At 44.1% G+C, this 24,409-nt stretch overlaps 1 protein-coding gene across 1 annotated transcript in view; it reads right to left on the reverse strand.

The window, feature by feature from the left end:
* Positions 1 to 273: 273 nt before the first annotated feature.
* The window catches only part of ADAMTS15 (ADAM metallopeptidase with thrombospondin type 1 motif 15), a 36,928-nt gene continuing 12,792 nt past the window's right edge, over positions 274 to 24,409 (reverse strand). The window contains exons 2-8 of the mRNA XM_043991043.1: positions 18,271 to 18,403; positions 17,391 to 17,558; positions 11,439 to 11,722; positions 7,812 to 7,989; positions 6,990 to 7,171; positions 6,688 to 6,863; positions 274 to 4,124 (exon numbers count right to left, since the gene is read on the reverse strand). Of these exons, the coding sequence (XP_043846978.1) occupies positions 3,350 to 4,124; positions 6,688 to 6,863; positions 6,990 to 7,171; positions 7,812 to 7,989; positions 11,439 to 11,722; positions 17,391 to 17,558; positions 18,271 to 18,403 (1,896 nt within the window). The 3' untranslated portion in view covers positions 274 to 3,349. The remainder of the gene's footprint in view (positions 4,125 to 6,687; positions 6,864 to 6,989; positions 7,172 to 7,811; positions 7,990 to 11,438; positions 11,723 to 17,390; positions 17,559 to 18,270; positions 18,404 to 24,409) is intronic.

The following is a 24,409-nucleotide window of genomic DNA, read 5'->3' on the forward strand; positions in this document are numbered from 1 at the left end:
TTGCATGTTGTTTTCCTTATTAGACTATGAAGTCATCAAGAATAGAGGGTTGGGTTTTTTTACCTTTCTTTGTAGCCTGGCACTTAGCCTAGCACACAGTAGGCACCTAATAAATGCTTATTGACTGACTGGTGTTAAAAATGTATTGTGCCAGAATTAAATTAGAACAGTAATATAGTCTCCCAACTAAATGGATCCTTCATTCAGCTTTGGGAAACATCTGATGAAGAGATTAAAAACAATGAGACTGGGCAAAGATTTTAAATCCTTACAACTTTATTAGGAGTGGCCCATTCACAACTCATTAGCCAACTCCCAGGTATACACAGTATACACAGCCCAGCCAGTACCTAGGCTCTGCTGTCCTTCTGCAGTACGCAGGGCGTAAACGAACCAAACTTACCACACACACAAACACACACACATACCCAAAAAGGGAGAGGGGGAAGAAAACAAAAACAAAACTCCACAAGTGACAGTGACAAGTTCTGATATTTTGGGGAGCCAGTCATCAGGTGGAGGAAACAAAAACAGCCCCTCAGGATGCCCCCTTGTAACCTCCCCCCTGTCCCTAAGCACAAGGTCAGTCAGGTGAGTGCCAGGGTCAGGATCCTACAGTCAGTGCACAGGAAGGATAAAGGGGATGAGACCAAGCTCAACCCAATTCAAATTGTCCCCAAACCAATGGGAAAAAACTCGAGGAGCCCCCAAGAGTGTCATGTCACCTAGACCTGAGATGCCTCCCCAACCTCTGGTCCTAACCTCCAAAAATCTGTCTCAAGTTCGATCTCTGCTCAGTCCTGGAAGACATAGTTTGATTAGTGGAATGTTCATTGTCAAGGGAAACTTCTAAATAAGTTACCTTGGTCATATTTTTTTTTAATAAGGAAGAAGAAAAAAATACCAACAACCAGGAAAAAAATTACTTCTGGACCTGGTTTGTGTCAAGAACAAGAAAGTATGTTCCTCCTTAAAGACCCACATGAAGTGAATGATACTCAGAATTCTTCTTCTAGGAGGCCAGTCACCCTAGTGGAGGCATCTCTACTACCTACCCACCCTCATCCATGCCCCTGCCTCTTCTTCACAGCACCCACACCATCCCTGACTCCTGGTGAGATGCACCAAATATGGATTATCCTGCTCTGACATTTGTGTCTCCACATCAGCTCTTGTTGCAGTCCTCATCCCCATTAAAGGTCCCTACTTTTCATCACCCAATGGCCATGTACATCTTTCCCCTCCTAAAGGAATTCTACCCTTCAGTTCAGGCCCTAAGGAGAAAGTAGAGGGTAAGAGTTCATTTAATGGTTAGTGGAATCCCACCTTCTTTAATCCCATTTGGGGAATCCCCCGACTTGGATCTGGATCTCAACTCTAATGAGTTCAACGCTGAGCAATCACACTAGGAGACCCAATAACGTGTGCTAAGGTGACTTTATTCTGAAGGAGAATGCTCTGTAGTGATGAATAAGTCACCCTCCCTGATGCCAGTCTTCTCTCTAACCCACGGTCAACCAAGTCTCTTTAGGGCCTCTTTAGGAAGATCAGCATGCTTTCATAGGTCACCTGAGGCCATCTGATTTCTAGACTTCATTTAACTGAAATAGCTTCCCTTGAGGCTACAAGTGTTCTTAAGTTAAAAAAAAAAATCAAGGGAACTCAGGCTTTGGGTCCCAATTGGTCTAGATGGTTGAGCTTTCAGGATCTGTCAAGTCTGAAATTCTATCACAGGTGAAACTACAAGCTTCATGATATTAGCCCCTAAAGAAACCTGGATCAGGGTTAGGGAGGGATCCTGTCTCAAAACTGGGAGCCCTGCCTGGTGACAGGTACAGGCATCTCCCCCAAAGAGACCTACTCATCTCCATAGCCCATATAGCATGACCCTCTGAGAAGGGCCCTCGGCTCTGGGCTAGTACAGTCACCACTGCCCAGTGTATAGTGAAGAGGTGGAACAGAAGAGAACAGGGATAGCTGGAGAACAGAACCTGAGGTAGCAATTAACCCCATTGAACAGGTGGGGAAATTGAGGTCCAGGGAGACAAACATACTGAAGGCCACAGGGCAGTCAGAGAAAGGAGAAGCACTTCAATGCGCAGCACCCTGCCCTACGCCTTCTCTGGTTCTGCCCCGTGGGCCACACCATCTCCCCTCTGACCCATCACCGTCTCCAGGGATATGAGGCTACAGTCACTTTGAGGGCAGTTTAGGGTAACAGAGAAGTTGAAGCGGGGTACCCTTTGTGGACCTTTCTGGAGAGAAAGGGACATTCACTCTGGGGAACAGCACCCTTGCTGGCTGAGCCCCAGAGGAATCCTAAAGCAATGCTATTCCAGAGACTACACTACAGCCTCCAGCCCCAGTGACAGCAGCACCCTGTCTGGAGTCTACTCCTTAAGTTTCCTCATACTGGCCATTGGCTCTGGTACAGTTTCCAGGATCTCAAAGCTGATTTTATTTTTTGGTCCAATCCCTCTTCCTGGGGGATCTAGACTTTCTCAACTTCCATATTCTCATGCTGTTCTCAACTCTAAGGACTTTTCATCCTTACAAAGCTATAGAGACTATTCCTCAAAGATGATTTCCCCTTCCCACCCCAGCCCCAAATGAATACAATACTCTATAAAACAGGGTGGGTAAGAGGAGGGGAATGTTTTGGGGGACCATGAAGGGGAAGACAAAGTTGGGAGATTCCCCCAAGACCTCTTCTTCATCCCCATTCCCCCCATGGTGAAAATGACCTCACTATTATTTTCCCCTTTTCCTTAGGGTCCCCTTATCCTGCTAAGTGTTGAGTTTGTTGGGTTTGGGGGTTTTTTTGTTTGTTTTTTTTCCCATCACCAGTCTGAAAAGAAAAGGACAGTGGGTTGCAAGCACCGTGAAAACCTGCATTGTTCAGAGATGGTGCAAGAGCCCTCAGGGCGCCCTGAGGGAGCTAGGCTGCCAGGCTCGGCTCTTCCAGCAGCCTGAGGCCTCCTCTGAGGGAGTGCCACAGTACCTGAAGTTCTGCCCCGAGATGCCCATCCTCCAGGTCTCTTTTTAAACTGGGCTCCAATCCTTTCATGCCCAGAATGCTCTCCTCTCAGGTTCTCCCTTCTATCCCCCCCGCACCTGGGCACTGGAGGAGCCTGGCACGAGGTAGACTGTGAGTTTAGTACCACTCTGCTCAAGTGAGGGAGGGCGAGGAGAACCTCTCACCCCTGTTCAATAGTCCTTAGCTCCTGGATGTGAGCTGGGGCCTGAGGTGATCCCCCCCTGGCCAGTGCCCACTGTGCCAGCTGACCAGGATGCTGATGGCCCTAATGTGAGGGTGGGGAGAGTGAGGGGGTGGCAGAAAGAGCCTGATTCAACATGGTCTCAGGGTGCAGAAATCCAGCTCCTGGGGCTTCCGACGTAGGTTGCATTGGTCCCTGGCCAGTAGCCGTCCCCCGTGGCCTAGACACCTCAGCTGCCGTCTCTTAAAGCCCCGGCCACAGCTCTTGGAGCAGGGGGACCAGGCACCCGTCTCCCAAGTCGGGCAGGGCTCCCCACAGGACCTTGTCTCTGTTGGCCGCTGGACCGTGTCACAGGCAGAAGCAGCAAGCTGCCCTGGGGAGCCACGGCAGTCTACCACACGTTTCTGCAGTCCACTCCCGCAGCTCACCGAGCAGCTCCCCCAGCTGCCCACCACCCAACGAGCTGAAGGCCTATTATCTGGTTGCTCCACCTGGTTAGAGAGGCTGAGGACGCTGTTGTTGAGCACAGAAGATCCCCGGTTGTCCTTGCGATAGGCAGACTTGTCCTCCCGGGGTTCCTTGGGTAAGTAGAAAGAGTATCGGATGCGAGGTGGGGTCATCTTGCCAACAGAGAGGACCTCCACGGTCAAAGGCTCCAGGATGGGCCTCGAGGCCTGCAACCTCTCTACTGCTGTGCTGGTCCCGCTGTAACGGATGAGGCTTCCTTTCACCAGCAGGTCTCGTTCCACCGCAGATACCACAAAGTGCCCATTGAGCAAGTACTTGCCCTGCCCATTCTTCAGGGCCAAGTAGTTGTCATCACTGATCAAGCCTTGGTAGCCCCGCTGACGGATGTCAATGCTCGAGGCTCCGGCTGGAATAGCCACCACAAAGTTATAGCCATGCCTGTGTGAGGAAAAAGAAACAGAGTAGGGGTGAGAGACAAGCTTTGATAGGGTGAGGGTTCACAAAATCACCCAACTTAACAGCTGGAAGAGGCCTCAGCAGCAATCTAATCCAACCCATATGTAGAAGGAATCCCAAGTGTAACATACCTGACTGAGTTTGTTTAATTCAATAATCCAGAAGAAAAAAATTCAGAAATCCAGTCCAACCTATGCCAGAATATTGAACCCAACTGGTCATCAAGCCTTTTCTTAAAGAGCTCCACTGAAGGGAGACCTAGCAGCCGTAATGGCAGCCACTTCCAGTGTTGGATAATTCTCTCTTAAATTAAGCTTTGTTCACAGCCAAAGGCAGTATGAGATGGTGGAGTCAGAGATCGGCTTCCATCTCTGACACATATTATAGATGGTGGGCCCCTGGCAACTCTAAGACTATAAATTGCAGAAAAGACATAAACTGCTGATCTGCATTGGTGGAAGCAATTTCTAAATAGGGGGTTTGCTCCATACCCATGAAATCATAAGTCTGAACAAAAGAAACAAAAATTTATTCATGGTATAAAGAACCTTGGAACTTTGAGTCAGGAAACCTGGGTTCAAAATCCAGTTCTGACACTTTGGAGTGCAGGATTTAGATCTCAGAGACCACTTCTTGGCTGTGTGACCATGAGCAAGTCCCTCAGCCTTTTTGAGCCTCAATACTTCATCTGTAACCATCTTGTCTTGGCCCTGTTAGCTTCCTGAACACAGCAACCAAACATACTTCTCCCTCTTCAAGTCTCTGCACACAGAGAGGGCTCAGTCCAAAGGACAATTGAGTAACCCCTCAGAGAGAGTCAGAGTACGCAGCCCTCTGGGCCTAAGAGCCCCAAGTTCTCAGAGTCAGTGTGTCCCTATGTCAACCTCTGTGTACTACCCCACCCCACCCCCAAAAAAAAAGCAGACTTTCATAACAAAAGGAAAGATGCTGGCAAAGAAAAGACTTCTTCCCATACCTAAACTGAGGAAAGTAACTGTTCTTGGCATCAGTGCTCTCACTTGAACACAGAAGTCATGCCCTAGAGCTTTGGAGACCATACAGCTGGGATCTTGGAAGCAGCCAAGGCTTCCAGTCACCATTTTCTAGACAATGAAAATCCACACCGCTTATTGGCCCCCACTCCAAAACCACTCTTCTAGTTCAAATCAGCTCCCTTATCTCCAACTTGAAGAACATCAGGAAGCCCAGGAGAAAGATAGGCGTATTTAATAAGGAGACACACCCTCCGTCTGCCCCATGTATATTGTTACTTGTGTACTCAACTTATCTCCCAATGTCAGAGATTGTGTCTTATTTGGTTTTTGTTTCTTTTTCAATCACTGGTAACACCCACGTAGTACCTTATAGGCAGTAGGCATTCAGTGAATACCTGTGAAATTTACTTCAGGGGTTTGGGAAGAAGAGAAACTCTATGTGCTAAGCAGCTAGGTGGCTACATGTATATAGAGTGCTAGACTTAGAATCTGGGAGACCTGAGTACGTAACCTGCCTCAGACATTTGCTAGATGTATGACCCTGATCAAGTCCCTTTACCTCTTTCAGTTACCTCATATGTAAAGTAGGCATAATAATAACACCAACTTAAGGCTCAGATGAGTGCTTTATCAACTTTAAAGTGCTATACAAATGTTAGCTATCATTATTATTGTGGCTGAGGGTACTAGGCAGGGCCTGGAATCTGTCTCAGTCACTCTAGAGTTCCCTAATTCCCATTGAGGATTTGAGGGAGGGGGGTCTTGATTTTCTTCTTTACCACTACTCTCTCCAACAGCTGCTATCTTCCTGGATCTAAAACCCACATGGTAGGGGGACTTTGGGAAATCAGGCACATTCATGCATTCTTGCTAGAGTAATGAATTGGTACAACTATTTCAAAAAGCAATTTGGAAATATGCCCCCAAAGTTACTAAACTTTGCATACCCATTGACCCAGTGAAATCAAAGAGCAAAAGATGTTATAGATAACAAAATATCTATAGCAGCTCATTTTGTGGTGGCAAAGAACTGAAAACTAAGAGGGGCAAGAGGGGTACCCTTCAATTAAAGAATGGCTGAACAAAGTGTGATGTGTGAATAAAGCAGAATAATATGACATAAGAAATTATAAAGGAGAGGATTCCAGAGAAACTGGGAAGACTTGAATTAACTGATGCAGAATAAAGAGAGTAGAACCAGGAGAACAATTTATACTAAAACAACACCATAAAAACAATTTCAAGAGATTTAAAAACTTGTATTAATCGTTAATCTAAAGTATTAATAATGAAGCATACTACCCACCTCCTGACAGAGAGAGCTGATAGACTCAGGGTACAGAATACACTTTGGACATGACCAATGTGGGATTTTTCTTTTTGCTTGACTATGTATTTTTGTTCTGGGATTTTGTTGCTATTATATTTCCCCCAGTGGGGCTAGGGGATATTAGAGGAAAAGAAAATAAATGTTCATTAAAAAATAAAATGCTTTAAATTAGAATTGCCGATTATTATAGTCTTATGCTCAAACAAGCAAAAAAACTCACATGGGTTTGGTGAAAAGTCCAGTGACTCTTTTGCAGCTCTTGTTGTCTCCCCCGCACACTCCACACTTGTCAAATTTCTTCTTGGAGCCCAAGTTCCCATCACAGCCTGCCTTGATGCATTTGCCCTGGACACAAACCGAGGTGGAATCCGGAGTGCATGGGGTACCATCCACCACCTATTGTCCCCATGGCCAGGAAAGAAGAGAAAGAGAGATATACATAAATGAGCTGGCACATTCCCTAAGCTTTTCTCTATAGGAAGACACCCTTGTTGTGATCTCCTCCCTCCGGTCTCCGCTCACCTTGGGTGCAAGCACGTAGAAGTAGCCAGTGCCACTGGCTCGGCAGATGAGCTTGCATTTATCCCGGGGTGAGACGCCCGAGTACTTGGGCACCCAGGCCATGGTGAGGGTGAGCCGATTGGTGCTGTGGTTGTAGCCATTGAAAGCCTCACACTGCTCCTCCCGGAAGCTCTTGCCAGAGACTGGGGTGGGGGGGAAGCAAACACAGGAGTCTCAGAAAGAGTTCTGGATGGGATGGGAGGGTGGGCCAGGACTCCTGGGGGATTTTTAGCCATGAGAAACTCATTCTCTGCATTCAGCCTTGTTCATCATTCTCCCCCATTTGACAGAAAACAACTGATGCTAAGTGAAATGATATAAACTGACCCAAAAGAATTTGGGAAAGAGATGAATTAGATTCCCCAGGGTCACTTTTCCCAATTCTCTAGGTCCAAATACCACTGGAATCTCCATCTTCACATCCAGTGTGCTGGTCTTTCCCACAGTCTCTCTTCTACTACAAGAATATGGAAGCTTTAGCGCCCGTAACTAAGAGAAGTTCTGGCATTTCCCTCCACAGAACTTTTAAAAGTAGGCCAGATTAGATGACTCACTATATAGTGGAGGGGGAGGGATAAATTTGCAAATGAAGGTGGTGAAAAATAAAAGATATCAATTTGATTTAAGTAGGTCAGAGCCCTTCATACTCAGTATAGAAACCCTCTTCCCAGGGGCAGGAGCAGGGATATCAGAAGAACCCTTTAAGCATTGCCAGCTATAGGGCTGACATTTTGGATACAGCAGTTTTAATGCCTATAGTTGTAGCTCCAGGTTCCTCCTTACCTGAGGTGGGGCATGCCTCCAGGTTACAGGAGCGGTATTTGACTCTCACTCCCTCACAGTATTTGCCCCCATTGGCAGGTGCAGGGTTGCTACACTCTCGTCGGGCCAACTGCACACCTCCACCACAGGTCCGGGAACAGGGGCCATAAGGTTCCCATTTGGCCCAGGAACCGTCCACCTGCAAAGACAGAGTCTGCTTAGTATCTGTGAAATTTCCCTGACTCAACAACCCACCAGTACATTTGCCCTGAAGTAAAGCAATATTTGTTTTTAGAGTCTGCTGATTCTGAATTTCCCAGAATTCTCATGTTCTGGGCTGGAAGCAGGAGTCTAGTCAGACCAACTCAAATAGGATTGTTAAATTTCCGGTGTGAATATTTGCACCTCAGAAATCAGCAAATCAGAAATTCATTTACTGTTTTGTTGATTGTCTAGGCTTTAAAAAGTGATGGAGGGACAGCTAGATGGCACAGTGGATAGAGCATCAGTTCTGGCATCAAGAACCTAAGTTCAAATCCCACATCAGACATTTACTAGCTGTATGTCCCCGGACAAGTGACCAAACCCTGAGTGCCTCCAAAAAAAAAAAGTGATGGAGATTAATAATACTAATAATGCAGATTAAATTTTAAAATATGTCCTGCAAAGTTTTTAATTTTCAGAGAGCCAGTTGTTAAACATTTACCAGCATATCCTGGCTAGAAGTTATCATTGCACTATGTTTAAGAAAAAAGGGTTGGTTACACAAATTAAAAATATAACCCTGGCAAATTAAGAATGTGCTCCTGGCAAATGAGTAGTCTTTTTAGAAACTTTAGAAAACCAACATCACATTCATAGGCTTGAATATAAACTGCTACTAGTTAAATCATTTACTGCATTTCCTAATATTCTCCTTTTCCCCCATTAACAGTTTGTCTTAAAGTGAGCACCCGTCAATTGGGAAATGACTGAATAAGTGGTGACATATGAATATAATGGATGCTTGTGGTATAAGAACATGTACATGAAAAATTCAGGGAAACTTAAGAGAATTTGTATGGACTGATGCAAAGTGAAGTGAGTAGAAACAATTTACAATAACCACAACAATGTGAAGGGAAACAACATTTAAACTCATTAGAACTCTGAAAAATGCAGTGACCAATAGAGATTACAGTGAACTGTTGACAAAACAGGCCTGCCTCCCCTCAGTGGATAGGCTGTGGGCTACAGATGTGGGATGAAGTATACTTTGTCAGACAAACTAAACCTGTTAATTTATTTTGCTTAGTTGTCTTTTTATTCTCTTAGAAGTGAAGAGTTACTAAGAAGTGATGCTGATGTAAAAGGAAAAAAAGTGTGATATTATGATTCTAAAAGTATCTCTTTAAATATATTAAATATTTTAATTTAAGTATATTAAATATAATTCTGTGTCAATACAGCCTTCCTATCCCCCACCAACTGCGTTAATTTGCTAGATTTTAGCATATAATATGATCTGCTAAGGGATGGGATTGGTGATACTGACAATATTCAGCTTCCCACAATCCTAAAATCATTTCAACTTTGAGATAGATTATGGAATGAGGGCTTTGACTTTGTTTAGGGCCAGAGGAGACAGGGAACAATCAATTTAGCCTTCAAATCGTGTTTTCCTGGCATTTTAAAATTTAAAAATGAGTTTGCAATCCCTGAGCACATACCATCTGACCAACATTGTGCCAGCCTGGAATGTAAAATATTGCAAAAATACAAAGTTGCCATGACTTCAACAGAACAGGCAACTTCTGCAATGGGATCACTTTGGTCTTAGGAAGATCACAACCCCTCTACAACTTACAAAGTACTATGTCCTAAGGAAAGATCTAAGGCACATAGAGTGGTCAAGTGACTTGTCCAAAATCATACAACTAGCAAGGATAAGATGCACGATTTGAAACCACTTCTTTCTGACCCTAAGCCCAGTCTATGCCAAGCTGCCTCTCTTTTTACTAAAATTATATGTAATAGATCTGAGGATCAGAAATTGAGAGCTGGAAGGTGGACCTTAAAGGTCATTTTTGTTCAATTTTAATTTCTTCGATAATATTCCCAACAAATGTTCCTAACTGGTCAGCCACCCTTTGAAGACCTCCAGAGAGGGGGATCCTGACAACTCAGAAGCAACACATTCCCAGGCACTACAATGCAGTGAGGGTCTCATGTTCATTTTACAGTCTGGAGTACCCTTCCAGCTCAGATAGGGAGAAGCCAGAAGCAGGCTGTCTTGGGAGTGGAAGACAGAGGGAGGGAGAAGTGAGGAAGAGGGTTGAGACCAAGCAGCACTAACTGTCAGGAAGTATGTTCTTCCATGTAGCTAAAATGGGCATTTCACTGACATCTATTAGCTGTTTAACCCTACCCCTTAGAGCCAAGCAAAATAAGCCTCATCTCTCTTCCTCTTGGCATCACTTTACATACCTGAAGAGAAAGGCTTTACCCTTTTTGTGTACTTATTCAGCATATTCATTCTATTCTTCTCCTTATCCTTCACCTTACTTGCCTCTCACACAGACTACAGGCCCCTGGAGGGCAGGGCTTATGTGTAAATTGTTCTGTACAGCTTCCTGGCCAATACAAGTAAGTGGCCCCTAAGCAAATGTAGTTTTTGGCGAAGAAGCCTCACTCAAACAACAAATAGAGCCAAGCCCTCTCTCAGTCACCCAGAAAAGTGTTTTTAAGATTTTTTTTTTTTGGTAAGGCAATTGGGGTTAAGTAACTTGCCCAGGGTCACATAGCTAGTAAGTGTCAAGGGTCTGAGGCTGTATTTGAACTCAGGTCCTTCTGAACCTGCGCCACCTAGCTGCCCCCAGAAGAGTGTTTTAACATGACAAAGAAGAGGGTGGATTCATTGTGGGACTTCCCTTGAGGGTCAAGAAGTTCTTTACTAGCCCAGGACATGAAAGCAAAGGAAGTGGTGATTTATGAGCAAGGTGGTGTTCTGATTTGAAAGGTTAGAGTAGGATTGCAAAGGGTGGAGGGGTCAGTAAAAATCAACTATTACCCTTGGATCTGGGTTCAGCAAACCTACTGAGGTTCATTCAGGTCTTTTACTCGAGGCTCGGTTTAGGTTCCTGTCACTAGCAGCCTTCTAGACTAGAAGCTCTTTGAGGACAGCAGCATAGCTGGTACGTTTTTGTACAGCACAACGCAGCACCCAGGAGACTGCGTACCATTCATCCTTTGAATCATGAACGAATGAACGAATCCCAACTTGGTGACATTAATGGGGAAAGAGTGATCCTGAAGGGTTATAGGGAAGAGAGGACACAGAAATATGGGGTCCCAACACCTGCTCCTTCTGGAGGGTTCTTTCATCAAGACATTTAATAAAACCCATTAAGTCCCTTGAATTTACTTCTCTCCCTACTCCTTAAAAGCTAGGAGGCAGAGAGGGATATAGATGGGAAAACTGAGGTCCAGTGAAAAAGTACACTATCCCTATGGTCATACAATGAATTAGTGGAAGAAACAGGATCTGGGTCCCCAGGTTCTTAAATAGGGGTTCCTAGACACTGGGTTCCCACAGAAGTGAATTACGAGACACTCCATCCTGCCCCCACTCACTGGCGTGCCCAGCAAGGAGCAGGCTCTGGTACTCACCCTGTACTTACTGATGTTATGCCTCTCCACACAAGCCCCCTTCAGGCAAAATTTGCCTTCTCCACACCCAGTGCCATCTGCCCAGGGGAAGTGTCGGGTCTGGCACACCATCTGGCCCTTTGCCTTGCCCGTGCACCACAGCTTGGTGCAGTACTGCATGTAGGGGCAGGGCTTGGAGCCCACGCCAAAGGCTAGCTCGCACTGCTGGTTCAGGGTGTAGCTGGATCCTGGTAGATCCTCAGGCAGGGAAATGGGCTTGCTGGGTTGGTCCAAAAGGCAGTCACCTGCGGAAAGCCAAGGGAATTGAGAAGGGGGAAGGTGAGAGAGGCTGGGGCTGATGGATGCTTGGGATGAATTAGCAGCAGTCAAGGGCTACTTCCCAAAAGAGGAAGAGGAAAAAGAGTTTTCTGCCCCCATACCCAGGAGACACTTTCACTATCAAAACACCCCCTTTCCTATCATGTCATTTTGGCCTCATAATCATATGAGGTAAAGAGTTCCAACCATATTATAGATGATGAAGCCAAAGTCTCACAGAGATGGCATTTAGTGTTTTACCCAGAGAGAGGCAGCAAGTGAAGAGCTTATTGTTCAGTCGTGTTCGACTCTTTGTGACTCCATTTGGAGTTATCTTGGCAGAGATACTGGAATGTTTTGCCATTTCTTTCTCCAGCTCATTGGACAGATAAAGAGACTGAGGCAAACAGGGCCAAGTGACTTGCCCAGGGTCACATAGCTAGTAAATGTCTGAAAGCCCATTTTGAACTCAGGCAGATGAGTCTTCCTGGCTTCCCAGACCCAGAACTTTATCCACTGTACCAAGCACATGCCCCAATGAAAAGCTTAACTAAGGCTACAAGTCAGATCTCCTAACTCAGCCTTCTACAATCTGAAAACTGCAATAATAGCTAGCATTTATAAAGCATTTTAAGGTTTGCAAAGCTCTCATTTGAGCCCCACAACAATCCTACGAAATAGGTACTATAATTACTCCCATTTTAAAGATGAAGAAACTGAAACTAGAGATTAAGGGACTTGCCCGGGGACACATAAATTAGTAAGTGTCTGAGGCAGGATTTGAACTCAGGTCTTATTAAGTCCACCACTCTATTCATTATGCCATACACCATCTAGTTGCAAGGTACCTCAGAGTCCTCCTAGTGAATCATACCTTAAAGAATCCTCTGTGGAACATAGCCAACAAATGAGCATTCAGCCTTTGTCTGAACTCCTCTAATGAGGGGCACCTACTTTTTCCCATGATAAAACTATTATACTTTTGGATCATTCTAATTATTAGGATGTTTTTCCTTATACCAGGACAGCTAGATGTGGCTCAGTGCATAGAGTGCCAGACCCGGAGTCAGGAAAACTCATCTTTCTGAGTTCAAATCCAGCCTCAGACACTTCCTAGCTGTGTGACCCTAGGCAAGTCACTTAACCCTGTTTATCTCAGCCTCCTCATCTCTAAAACGAGCTGGAGAAAGAAATGGCAAAACCATTCCAGTATCTTTGCCAAGAAAACCCCAAATGGGTAACAGAAAGTCAGACACAAGTGAAAAATGATTAAACAATAACTTTTCCTTATATCAAGTCTAAATTTACCTCTTCAACTTTTTTCCACATTGTTCTACCCTCTGGGGTCCAAGTAGAATAAGGTTGAAGTCTCTTCCAGTTGATAATCTTTCACACATTTAAGGACAGCTATCATGTTTCCTTAAGTATCTTCTTTTCCATGTGAAACATTCCCAGTTCCTCCAATGATCATTAAGAGATCACAAACTTGGGACAGCTAGGTGATACAGTGGAGGACCTGAGTTCAGGTCCAGCTTCAGACACTTGACACTTACTAGCTGTGTGACCTTGGGCAAGTCACTTAACCCTCATTATCCCACACACAAAAAAAATCACAAACTTGAGGCCCTTCATCATCCTGGTAACCCCTACCCCAGACACTTTCTAGGTTATTGATGTCCTTCCTAAAATGTTGGACTCAGAAATAAACACAAATTTCCAATTTAGGATTTGGGACATTCATAAAATCTGAATTTTTTTCTCTTCCCTTTGGTATCTTTACTTCCTTTAAATACTTTGTCAATCAATTCTTCAACACTCACACAACTGTGTTACCTCAAGCAATGACTTCCTCTTTGCATAGTTGGTCTAACATAGCTGCTTTGTTTTCTTTAATGCCATCTCTAACTTCTCTCTAAATACATTTGAGACTGTGATGCTAGAGTCCAAGTGCAGCAGTTTCATTGTGTCTAATGATCTGAAGAGTCTGTTACAAAAAGTTTTTGCAGATCTTTTCTATTTTTCTTCTGTTTATTGTCATCTTTCCATTTTCATCCTCAAATGCACTTGGGATAACTTTGCCTACCTGGGTACCTTGCCAAGATTTTTGTAAAGTTTATATGACTGCAAATACGGTCTCCAAAGAATTTTTTTAAATAACATCACTCAGAAGGTAAATGGAAAAGTATACAGTGGCCATGAGCAGGCTGTAATATATAATAGAGAAGGAGCTTCTAGTAAGCAAGAAAGACCCCAAGAGCCCTGAGTGCTCTCCCTGTAGTAAACTTATGAAATGATAAGGACAAAAGTCTTACAAGATGCACAGGCATGAAAGAGTTATAATCTGCCTCACTAGAGAGGACATTCCCATCAATAAAATCAAAGATCCATTTGAGTTCTTTTTTTGATCCATTTGAGTTCTAACGTGTTTAGATTTTTCATCCAATAAATTAGCTTTGCAAGATTGATAAACATGCTGGCCATGTCTTAGATAATGATATTGACAGAAATATTAAACAACCCGGGGTCAAGCACAGTTCCCTGGAGCACTCCACTGGAGACCTCCTTCCAAATTGAAAAGGAACTATAATAACGCTTCTTTGGAGGTATCCATTCCACCAATTCTATCGAATTGCACCGTCTCTATCCCATATCCAGAACAGCATGAGAGACTCTGTCAAATGCTTTGCTAAAACATAGGCAAACTGTATCTACAGCCTTTTCTTGATACCTGCCTAACAGTCCTGTCAAAAATGGAAATAAGGTCACTCTGACATGATCTGTTCTCAATGCAGCCATAGTGGTTCACTCATCGCTATCATTTTCCAAAAATTTACTAACCATCCTTTTGCCAATACTGTCTAGATTTTTGCCAAGAATCTAAGTCAAACTCACTAGCCTATCATTCTTATTCTTTGTTTTGAAAATCTAGACAATGTTTGCCCTTTTCCAATCCTGTAGTACCTCCTCCAATGTCCGCAATCTTCCAGGTATCACTGATGCTAGCTTGGAACTGACATCTCCCAGTTCTTTCAGTAGGCTGGAACACAGTTTGTCTAGCTCTGATAACATGAACATATCAAGAGCAGCAAAGAGTTCTATCACCCCACTTATCTCAGGTGTTAACTCCCTATTGGCTACTTCTGTTCTGTCTTTTGCAATCCAAAGATTTTCAGAGAAAACAGAAACAAAATAAAGGATTGACCAACTCTGCTTCTGCTCCATCACCGGTTTTCATTATCACACACACACCCTAAATAGCTAGCTTATCCCTTCTTTGACTTTCCCTTTTCTCCCAAATATAGCTTTAGACATTTTTGTTGTTCTTTAGTATTCCTCACTAGACTTAACTCATTACAAGCTTTAACAATTCTGACACAATTCTAACAGGATCATGTTGTTGTTGTTGTTGTTGTTGTTGTGATTGTTGTTGTTCAGTTGTATCCAATTCTTCATGATACCATTTGGGGTTTTCTTGGCAAAGATACTGTAGCAGTTTTGCCATTTCTTTCTCCAGCTCCTTTTACAGATGAGGAAACTGAGGCAAACAGGGTTAAGTGACTTGCCCAGGGTCACACAGCTAATAAGTGTTAAGTGTCTGAGGCCGCATTTGAACTCAGGTACTCCTGAATCCAGGGCCGGTGCTCTATCCACTGCGCCACCTAGCTGCCCCCCTGGGCATTTTTTAAAAACCTAAATCAATCAGAATTCCCTATGCCTCCACATTAGATTCTGTAGACAATTCCCCCTTTTCTTTTCTCATTGGAATTGCTTCTGTCTTCAGAATTTTATTCCTGAGAGCTTCCCATTATTCATGGGCTAATCTCCATTACTGAATTTTAGCTCATGGCATCTTTCTTATCTTTTCTATGAATCCTTTGAAATCTGCTCTGTTAAAATGTAGGGCGTATATCATCACTCTATTCTTGGCTTCCTCTTCTCTATCACAAATTCAAAAATAAAATGGTAATTTCCTCCTAGGTTCTCATCATATTCACCCCACTACCTCAAAATTTTTTGTTAGTCAGAATCAAAACCAGAATAGAATTTCCTTTTGTTGGTACTCTACCTCCTAAAGGATAAAATTATACTTAAGGCAACATAAGAAATTATGAGCATCTCTGCTTTTGGTAGAGAGAGAACTCCAGCATGCCCCATCGTTACTATGTCATGCCTCTGTGCCAGGCTTGTGATGTATCTTCCATACTCTTCATCTATTTCCCTTCTGTCCAGGGGATCTGTAGTACATTCAGATGGCAGTATTGCTCTTGCTTGGGTCTCTAACGATTTTCACCATGCCCCGCTCCCAACCACCTCCTTGGTTCCTGGATTTCTTCACGTGAGTATAATATACAATGCCACTCCATGTCAGGGCATCCCACACACAGACACATGCTTTTCCCTGTCTTGCTCTTTTGCACTGGGTCCATTGTTTCAGAGCTTTATTCTAGTCATTGGTTTTATTCCAACAAGTCTCAGGGAGACTTGTAAAATCTGCCACCTTGTATAAAGATCTCCAGTCCAACTTTCTTGTTACCCATACGTTTGCCATTCCTATACAGCCCAAGGGCTTTTTTCATTCCTGGCTCCTATTTTAGATTTTAACTTTTATAAACATCTACATGTTTCCTGCTGTTATTCTTGCTATATCATAGCTACTCTGTCCAGGTAGGCGAACACACATAGACGATAGTCTTCTCCTGATTCCTGGAAAGATCTTTTCTAAGAGGTTCTGGCATAAAGAACAGATTCCTTCTTACAAAAGAAACTATCGGGGGCAGCTAGGTGGCGCAGTGGATAGAGCACTGGCCTTGGATTCAGGAGTACCTGAGTTCAAATCCAGCCTCAGACACTTAACACTTACTAGCTGTGTGAGTCACTTAACCCCAATTGCCCTGCAAAAAAAAAAAAAAAGAAGAAGAAGAAAGAAACTATCCTGGGCCATTACTAGGAGCAATTTAAGTCTTGGACTCTTTGTCTCCAGAACAGAGCCGCAATGTACCAAAAGATGACTGACCATTGCCTAAAATCATAAAATTGTAGACCTAGAGTGAATCTTAGAGGCCATGTAGGCCAACTCCACTCTATAGAGGCCCAATGAGATTAAGTAACTTGCCCTGCATCATCTGGGTAGTAAGAGTCAGAGGTAGGATTTGAACCCAGGTCCTCTTACTCCAAAAGAGTAGCTAGGTGGTGCAATGGATAGAGTGCTGGGCCTGGAGTCAGGAAGACTCATTTTTCTAAGTTCAAATGTGACCTCAGTCACTTAGTAGCTGTGTGACCCTGGGCAAGTCACTTAACCCTGTTTGCCTCCATTTCCTCATCTATAAAATGAGCTGAAGAAGGGAATGGCAAAACCACTCCAGTATCTTTGTCAAGAAAACCCCAAATAATGTCACGAAGAGTCAAACACAAGTGAACAAACCTCTTACTCCAAAGACTGTACTCTTTCCACTATTCCATAGTGACTCCTAATATTGACCAAAGTCCACAGCCAGGGACCAAAACCCTGGTCCCACAAGCTAGCCAGTAACAATAATAGCTCACATTTATATGGCACTTTTCCATTAATAAAATGGTCATTGCAGCCCTTCAGTAATAACACACACCCTCCCATTGAGGCCTTCCTGCCTCTGTCTTTTATTAGCCTCTGCTCACCATGTCCACTGTCCAGAAAATCAGTGATGATGGCAGCACTGCAGGCTGACCAGGGGTTGGCACGGTCGATCTGGATAAGGGTAGGGGACATCATGTGGTTGGCCCGTAGCTTCCCAAACACCTCCTCACACACCTTGACATTGTCATGAGGCATGTTGAACACATGACCTAAGTGGGCAAAACAAAAGAAGGGGATTGTTTAGGCAAGGGAGGTTGATCATTCAGGAGACAGACTGGAAGAGATCAAAAGAAGAAATGTGGGGAAAAAAAGGAAAGATGGTCTTCTGGGGGTGGGACCCCACAAAGTAGGTACCAGAGGCAGAAAGTTGGGAAAGGAAGCAGCCTGGAAGAACTCTGAGAAGAAGGCATGGGATGACAACTGAGAAAGCCGGTGGAATGCTAACACCCTCAATCCCTCTCCTTGCCCCCAGTCATTTACATTTGTTTCCTTACTGTTTTATAAATTGTCCCCAAGTCCTTTTTATACCTGCCTCCAGTCTCTCTTCCCCTAACTCCCAATCAGGCTGTAAGTTCCCTCTTTTTCTGTATCTCCTCACAGTAGGTGCTCATTCAGTACCATAGGATGTGTGTACTTGTACAGATGCTAAAAAGGGTCCCCCTTGAGCACAAGTGCTAAAAGACACCAGAGACTCCAACAGAGCAGAGACTAATCTGTGACATTCCCCCCACCCCCCAAAACATTCACAGAAAACCCAGCTAAGCCCAGAAGCAGAAGAACTCCTCATTCATATTCTCTCTCTCTCTCTCTCCCCATTCCTCCTTCCCTCCCTCTCTTCCTCCCCATCTCTCCCTCTCCCTCCCCCTTCCCCTCCCTTCACCTCCCCCTCCCTCCCTGTCTCTCACCAGTCTCCAGCCTTACCCAGCTCATGGGCAGTGGTGAAGGCAGATGGAAGCCCATCATCCTCGATGACAGAGCAGCTTCTCTTGGGGTCACACATGGTGCCCACATCAGCCATTCCCAGGGTATCACAGGTAGTGGCACCACATAGATCCTGCCATGAAGGAGGAAGCAGAGATCCAGAAGTTAGTGATAGCAGTGACTTGGGGGAAGTGGGGAGGGGAAGAGAAAAAAACTCACCTAGAATATGTCTGCTTACTGTCACTCCTGTCCCTAATCAAATCCAGTTATCTTTCCCCATCAGTCCTTTCCTAGACAGGTTATTTTCTGCCTTCTGCCAAAAGGGATGGAGACGCTACTACTACAGAGATGTCAAAGGGGTCAGGCCAGGTTAAAGAGATGCCTGGCCCTAAGACGGATGCTTTGTGGCTTGCCAAGGAAGCTCTGCCTACTTCCTGTCTGGGGTATTCCCCTAGGAGAAAATTAGGAGGTTTAAAATGAATCCAGAAGGTTATTTTATATAGAGAAAGTCCTCTTAGACTGCAGACAATAGCTCCTTGGTTGGGTGAGGTCTTGTTGTGCAGGAAGATAGGAGAAGGTAGATGAGTAGCCATATCTTGGGGGAAGGGAGGGGAAGGAAATAAAAAGGAAAAAAAGAAATTTACATGATAACTTTATTATATATTTCAAAGGAATAGCAAGTTTTACATAACAGATTTGCAGTTTTATGTGCAATCTTTTTTATTATACTATGTTATAAAAATGCTTGTTTTATTCCATAAATTAAACATAAACATTAAAAAGAAAGAGGTTATACTCCCATTCCATAGTCAACATTTGGCTGCAGAAGCTCCTTTCAGATCAAAATATAATATTTTCACTTTATTTTTTCAGGTTTTTTTCCTTTTGTTCCATTTCTTCTTTCACAGCATGACTAATATGGATGTATATTTTACATAATTGCACATATATAACCTATATGAAATTGTTCACTATCTTAGGGAGGAGGAACAGAGGGAAGAAGAAAGAAAATTTGGAGCTCAATGTTAAAAAAGAAGGAAGGAAGGAAGGAAGGAAGGAAGGAAGGAAGGAAGGAAGGAAGGAAGGAAGGAAGGAAGGAAGGAAGGAAGGAAGGAAGGGAGGGAGGGAGGGAGGGAGGGAGGGAGGGAGGGAGGGAGGGAGGGAGGGAGGGAGCTGCTGTCAGATCTTTATCTTTTAGAGAGCTAGACCTTGAGCTAACCAGACACCAAGCAAAAAACCTCCTGTAAATGCCAGATAAGGCTTTAGTTCAGTTAGGACAGAGGCCAGGGTCAAGGGAGGCCAACAGTGAGGGATAATTCCACTTGGTTATAGAAGCTCAGGAGAATCATTTTTTTTTAAGCAGATTATAACAAGAAAAGATGAATTCTGGCATGAGCAGAGCACTTGGCAGGAAAGTCACCTCTATTTGCAATTGAAATTTAAGATCAAAGGATCATAGATTTAGAACCAGAAGGTACTTTAGAAGTCAAATTCTTTCATTTAACAGATGAGGAAACAAAGGTCCAGGAGGTTACATGACTTGCCCCAGGTCACCTAGTAAGTGATGGAACTAAGATTTGAATCTAGGTCCTCTGACTAGAGATAGCTAAGTGCTTTTAGCAGCCAGCTCCATATATAAGAAGTCAGCAGCTAAGTGATGAAGTTGTGATACAGTGCCGAGCCAAAATGAGGAAAACTCATCTTTCTGAGTGAGTTCAAATCCAGCCTTGGATATTTACTAACTGTATGATCCTGGGCAAGTCACTTAATTCTATTTGCCTTGGGATATAAGAGGCAGACAGGCTTCTTACATATATCTACTCTCTATCCCCCCTAAGAACATTCAAGCACACTATGATTCAGTCAAACAGACTTTGTAATGACTGTGCCCCACGTCTGGAATGCACGGTGCTCTCCCCACCCCCACCTACACCTCTAAGATTCCCTAGTTTTCTTCAAGACTCAGCTCAAATGCCCCCTTCTAGATAAACCTTTTCCTGGCCTTCCCCTACCCAAATACTACCCAAATTCCTTCACATCTTTCTATACATACCTTTATATATATATATGTTATCTACCCCCTTGTCCCCATCATCAGGCAACTATATAAAGCCCTTTCCCCACTTCGACCTCAAGTAACCACACTTGCTTGGCAGAATATAAATTCCTTAAGGGCAGGACCCAATGTTACTTTCATCTTCGTTTCCATAGCAACTAGCGCAATGCTTGGCACACTGTAGGCACTTAATAAATGTTTGTCAGTTGATTAAATTGATGCAGGTTGTATACAATAGTTTGTTGTACAGTTGCTTCAGTCATGTCTGATTCTTCATGACCCCATTTGGGGTTTTCTTGGCAAAAAGACTGGAGTGGTTTGCCATTTCCTTCTCCAGCTCATTTTACAGATGAGGAAACCGAGGGAAACAGGGTTTAAGTGACTTTCCCAGGGTCATACAGTGAGTATCTAAGGGCAGATTTGAACTTAAAAAGATGTGTCTTCCTGACTCTAGACCCAGCCCTCGATCCACTACCCCACCTATCTGCCCTGTATAGAACAGTACATATCAATTTCAATGAAATTCCTTTTTTTCCATATAGGAAGAGAGGGCAGCTAGGTGGCACAGTGGATAGAGCACTAGCCCTGGATTCAGGAGGACCTGAGTTCAAATCCGACCTCAGATACTTGACACTTACTGGCTGTGTCACCCTGGGCAAGTCACTTAACCCTCATTGCCCTGCAAAACCAAAAAAAAAAAAGAGAGAGAGAGAGAATTAGAAGGGATATGCACTTCATATACATACACAGTTATTCCCTAGTGGGTGTCCAAGGTACAGAGTCACATAACTCTCCCCACTCCATTTGTATTCATTGTGCTCCTTCTTGTTAATCATGTTTTCCTTTTAAACCTTGCTTTATTGGGGGAGGGGGAGTGGGAAGAGACAGATATCATGATTTAATTCAAGTTTCTCACAAGTTTTATCACTTGAGCAATCAAATTTGGGTTCACATGATCATGTGCTAGTCATCCTTTGTAATGACTCAGCTGCCTCTGGATATTGACAAAAGGAGAGGATGGCTTGAGGCTGACTCTTAGGCACAGCAATCTATGGACCCCACAGCTGGAGACCTTAATCCCCATAACCCAGAGAGTTTCCGTGCTCGGGAAGCTTCTGCTGGAATCAGCATCCCAAAGGGGAGGTCACATGTAGAGGCAGAGCAGGGGCAGATGGCTATTGAACAAATGACAGAAAGGAGATAAATAACACAGACCAGGTTGTGAGCTGTCCTGGAACAGGGCTGGGATGAGGCATTGGTGAACCTGGGGCAAGGTCTGGAAATTATGCTCCCTGCATGTGACTATCCACCAGAGGTTCTGAGCCTTCACAGTCCCCTGCTGTGGTCCAACTTATCACAAAGCAAAATACCTGTATGTCATGAAGAATGAAATCTTTCCTGGCATTAAAAATGCGTGCATTGGTGAAAGTCACATCAAAAGCGTGTCTCACGCAACTGCTCTGCATGTTCCTCCTGCCTGCCAATCCAACCAGCAATTAGTCCTAAGAGAATATCCAGAAGCTGGGAAGACAGAGGAAGGAAAGGATGCAGAAGAATGGAGGGATGAGAGAAGAAGCGCGGGGTAGGAGAGAGAATATTGGCTAAGGAATTAGGACACATGGATTCTAAGTCATTTGTTGTTTGTTGTTGTTGTTCAGTTATTTCCAACTCTTCACGACCCCATTTGGGGTTTTCTTGGCAGAAATACTGGAGCGGTTTACCATTCCCTTCCCCAGCTCATTCTGCAGGTGAGGAAGTTGAGGCAAACTGGGTTACATGACTTGTCCAGAGTCACACAGCTAGTACACATCTAAGGACAGATTTGAACTCAGGAAGAGGAGTCTTCCTGATTCCAGGCCTGGATCTCCATCCACTGTGCCATCTACCTGCCCAATCTAAGTTAGAGGATAATAGAAATAAGACTGGAAAAGACCTCAGAGGCCATCTAGACCAGTTGAAGTAGCTGAGGCCCAGGGAGGTTATGGGACCTGACAAAGGTTACACAAATAGCAGGCAGCAGGGTCATTACTTTTTCCACTGAACCATGTTCTGGGTAACCTTAGGCTTGTAATTCTTCCTTTCTGGATCTCTTCAAAAAGGAAGGGGTTCAACTAGAAAATCTTCAGGATCCCTGCCAGTTCTAACATTCTATGATGCTTTATCACCCACCCATTTCTGGTTCTTCTTTGTCCTCTTTCCAATAAAAGTGGCTTCAAATATAGTTTTGTATTCTGAGAGAAGAAGGGGAGGAGCTCGCTCTCAGCAAGCAAGCAAGCATCTTGGCCACATCAGACTCCACGGCCTCTTGGGATGTCTGATTCTCTGCCACTCCCCTAGGCAGCCCATCTCAGCCTGGCCCTGAGCAGGGACAGATGTAACTCTCTAGGATGACTTGAGAACTGAGAAGATGGAAATAGATATTGGAACTCATAATCCTCACATGTCTTTTGCAGAGACTTTAAAAAAGAAAACTCTCCTTTCTTGTCATGATGGATAAACCCTGTCTAGAGAAAAGATTTCACCCATATACCTATAAGTTTGTCTACAGGGAACCCAGAATTCAAATAACACTTAATTCTTATGGAGTATACTTCAGTAGGTATCCACATATATCATATGTGGATAAACCTTCACCTGATTTAAATCCTGGACCAGTTCATGGCTTCTCATTCCCCCAACACACGTGTGTACACACACACACACACACACACACACACACACGTACCACCACAATCATCTATTAACTAATTACTATGTGAAGAATACTATGCTAGGATCTAGGGGAGATATAGGTTACATAACACACTCCCTACAATCATGGAATTTAGAATCTAGCTGGGAGATAAGCCACAAATATAGGGATAGAGAAGAGACCTGTGATTTCATTAGCATAAGGGGTGTGCTGCCCACATAGGGTGTGTGTATGTCCACATGGGATATCTATACCTTTAGATAAGCAGTTCCTGGGAAGAATGAATAGATAGTACAGTGCTTGGCACATAGTTGGCACTTAATAAATGCTGATTGATTGATCTGGACTACCTCTGAGGAGAGAAGGAAAGCCAATAAGATAGCTAAGCAGGCAAGCCCTTGGAATAATGCCAGGCTGGGTGCTTTCTTCTAGTCTACAAAAGGAAACAGGACTAGAATGATATCTATCTGCCTCTAAATATTGCTGGTCTAGAGGTATGATCATTTCCAAAACAAAAAGCCACTTTCCTAACAGCTCACTCGGGAGAAGGGTTGCCAAGGTAGGTTGCTAAGATTACACTCACCAACTTGAGCCCTTCTCACCAACACTGGTTAAACAAAAGACTCATCCCAAATTGTGAATAGTGAGCAAAGCCATTTATCCAAGCAGATAGTAAACAAGAATTGGAGAAGTTATAGAGATTAGAATATAGTGGAAAACACATGAGTGAATGGGTGCTTTAGATGGAGTGAGATGAGATCTCAGCTCAACCAAGAGAGAGGCCCTGATCTCACCCAAGGGAAAATTCCCCAAAGTTTCTAGGGAGACAAGCTGGAAATTAGGGACATTTTGAGGAGCTGACTTCCCTTACATATCTGCAACTTGCCAGTCTTTCTCTATTCTCTCTATGTGTCTGGAGTCAGTCCTAAAGAGTCTGGATCCATGTGTGACTCTTGAAGAAAGAATGAGAAATGTCTGTCCTCTCCCAAGCTCTAGGAATAGCTCCACCCTCACATGGTCGGTCACACAGCCATGCATCACTATTCTTTCAATCAATCCAGAGTCCCATGTAAGCAACAGGATCCAAAATACCCCAGGCTCAGTCAGAAACCTGGGTTACATTCAGGGAACTCCCAAGGGAAGAAACTACCTCCGCTGATGCTGATGGTGGGTCATTCGCCTGGGGTTATCCGGCCAGTGTGATGTGTCAGAGAGGGGGTTGTGAACCCAGGTCTTCCTGACTCGGAGGCCAGCTCCCTGTGCCCAATGTCAACCTGCTTCTCAGAAGGGACAAGTTCGGTGAAGAGTTGCCTACAGTATTACATGAGGTCTGAGGAAGGGATGGCCTTTATTGGTATTTGAGCTGGGCTTTAAAGAGTACGGAGGAGGGG

The sequence above is a fragment of the Dromiciops gliroides genome, chromosome 3, assembly GCF_019393635.1.
Source record: "Dromiciops gliroides isolate mDroGli1 chromosome 3, mDroGli1.pri, whole genome shotgun sequence".
Taxonomy (NCBI): domain Eukaryota; kingdom Metazoa; phylum Chordata; class Mammalia; order Microbiotheria; family Microbiotheriidae; genus Dromiciops; species Dromiciops gliroides.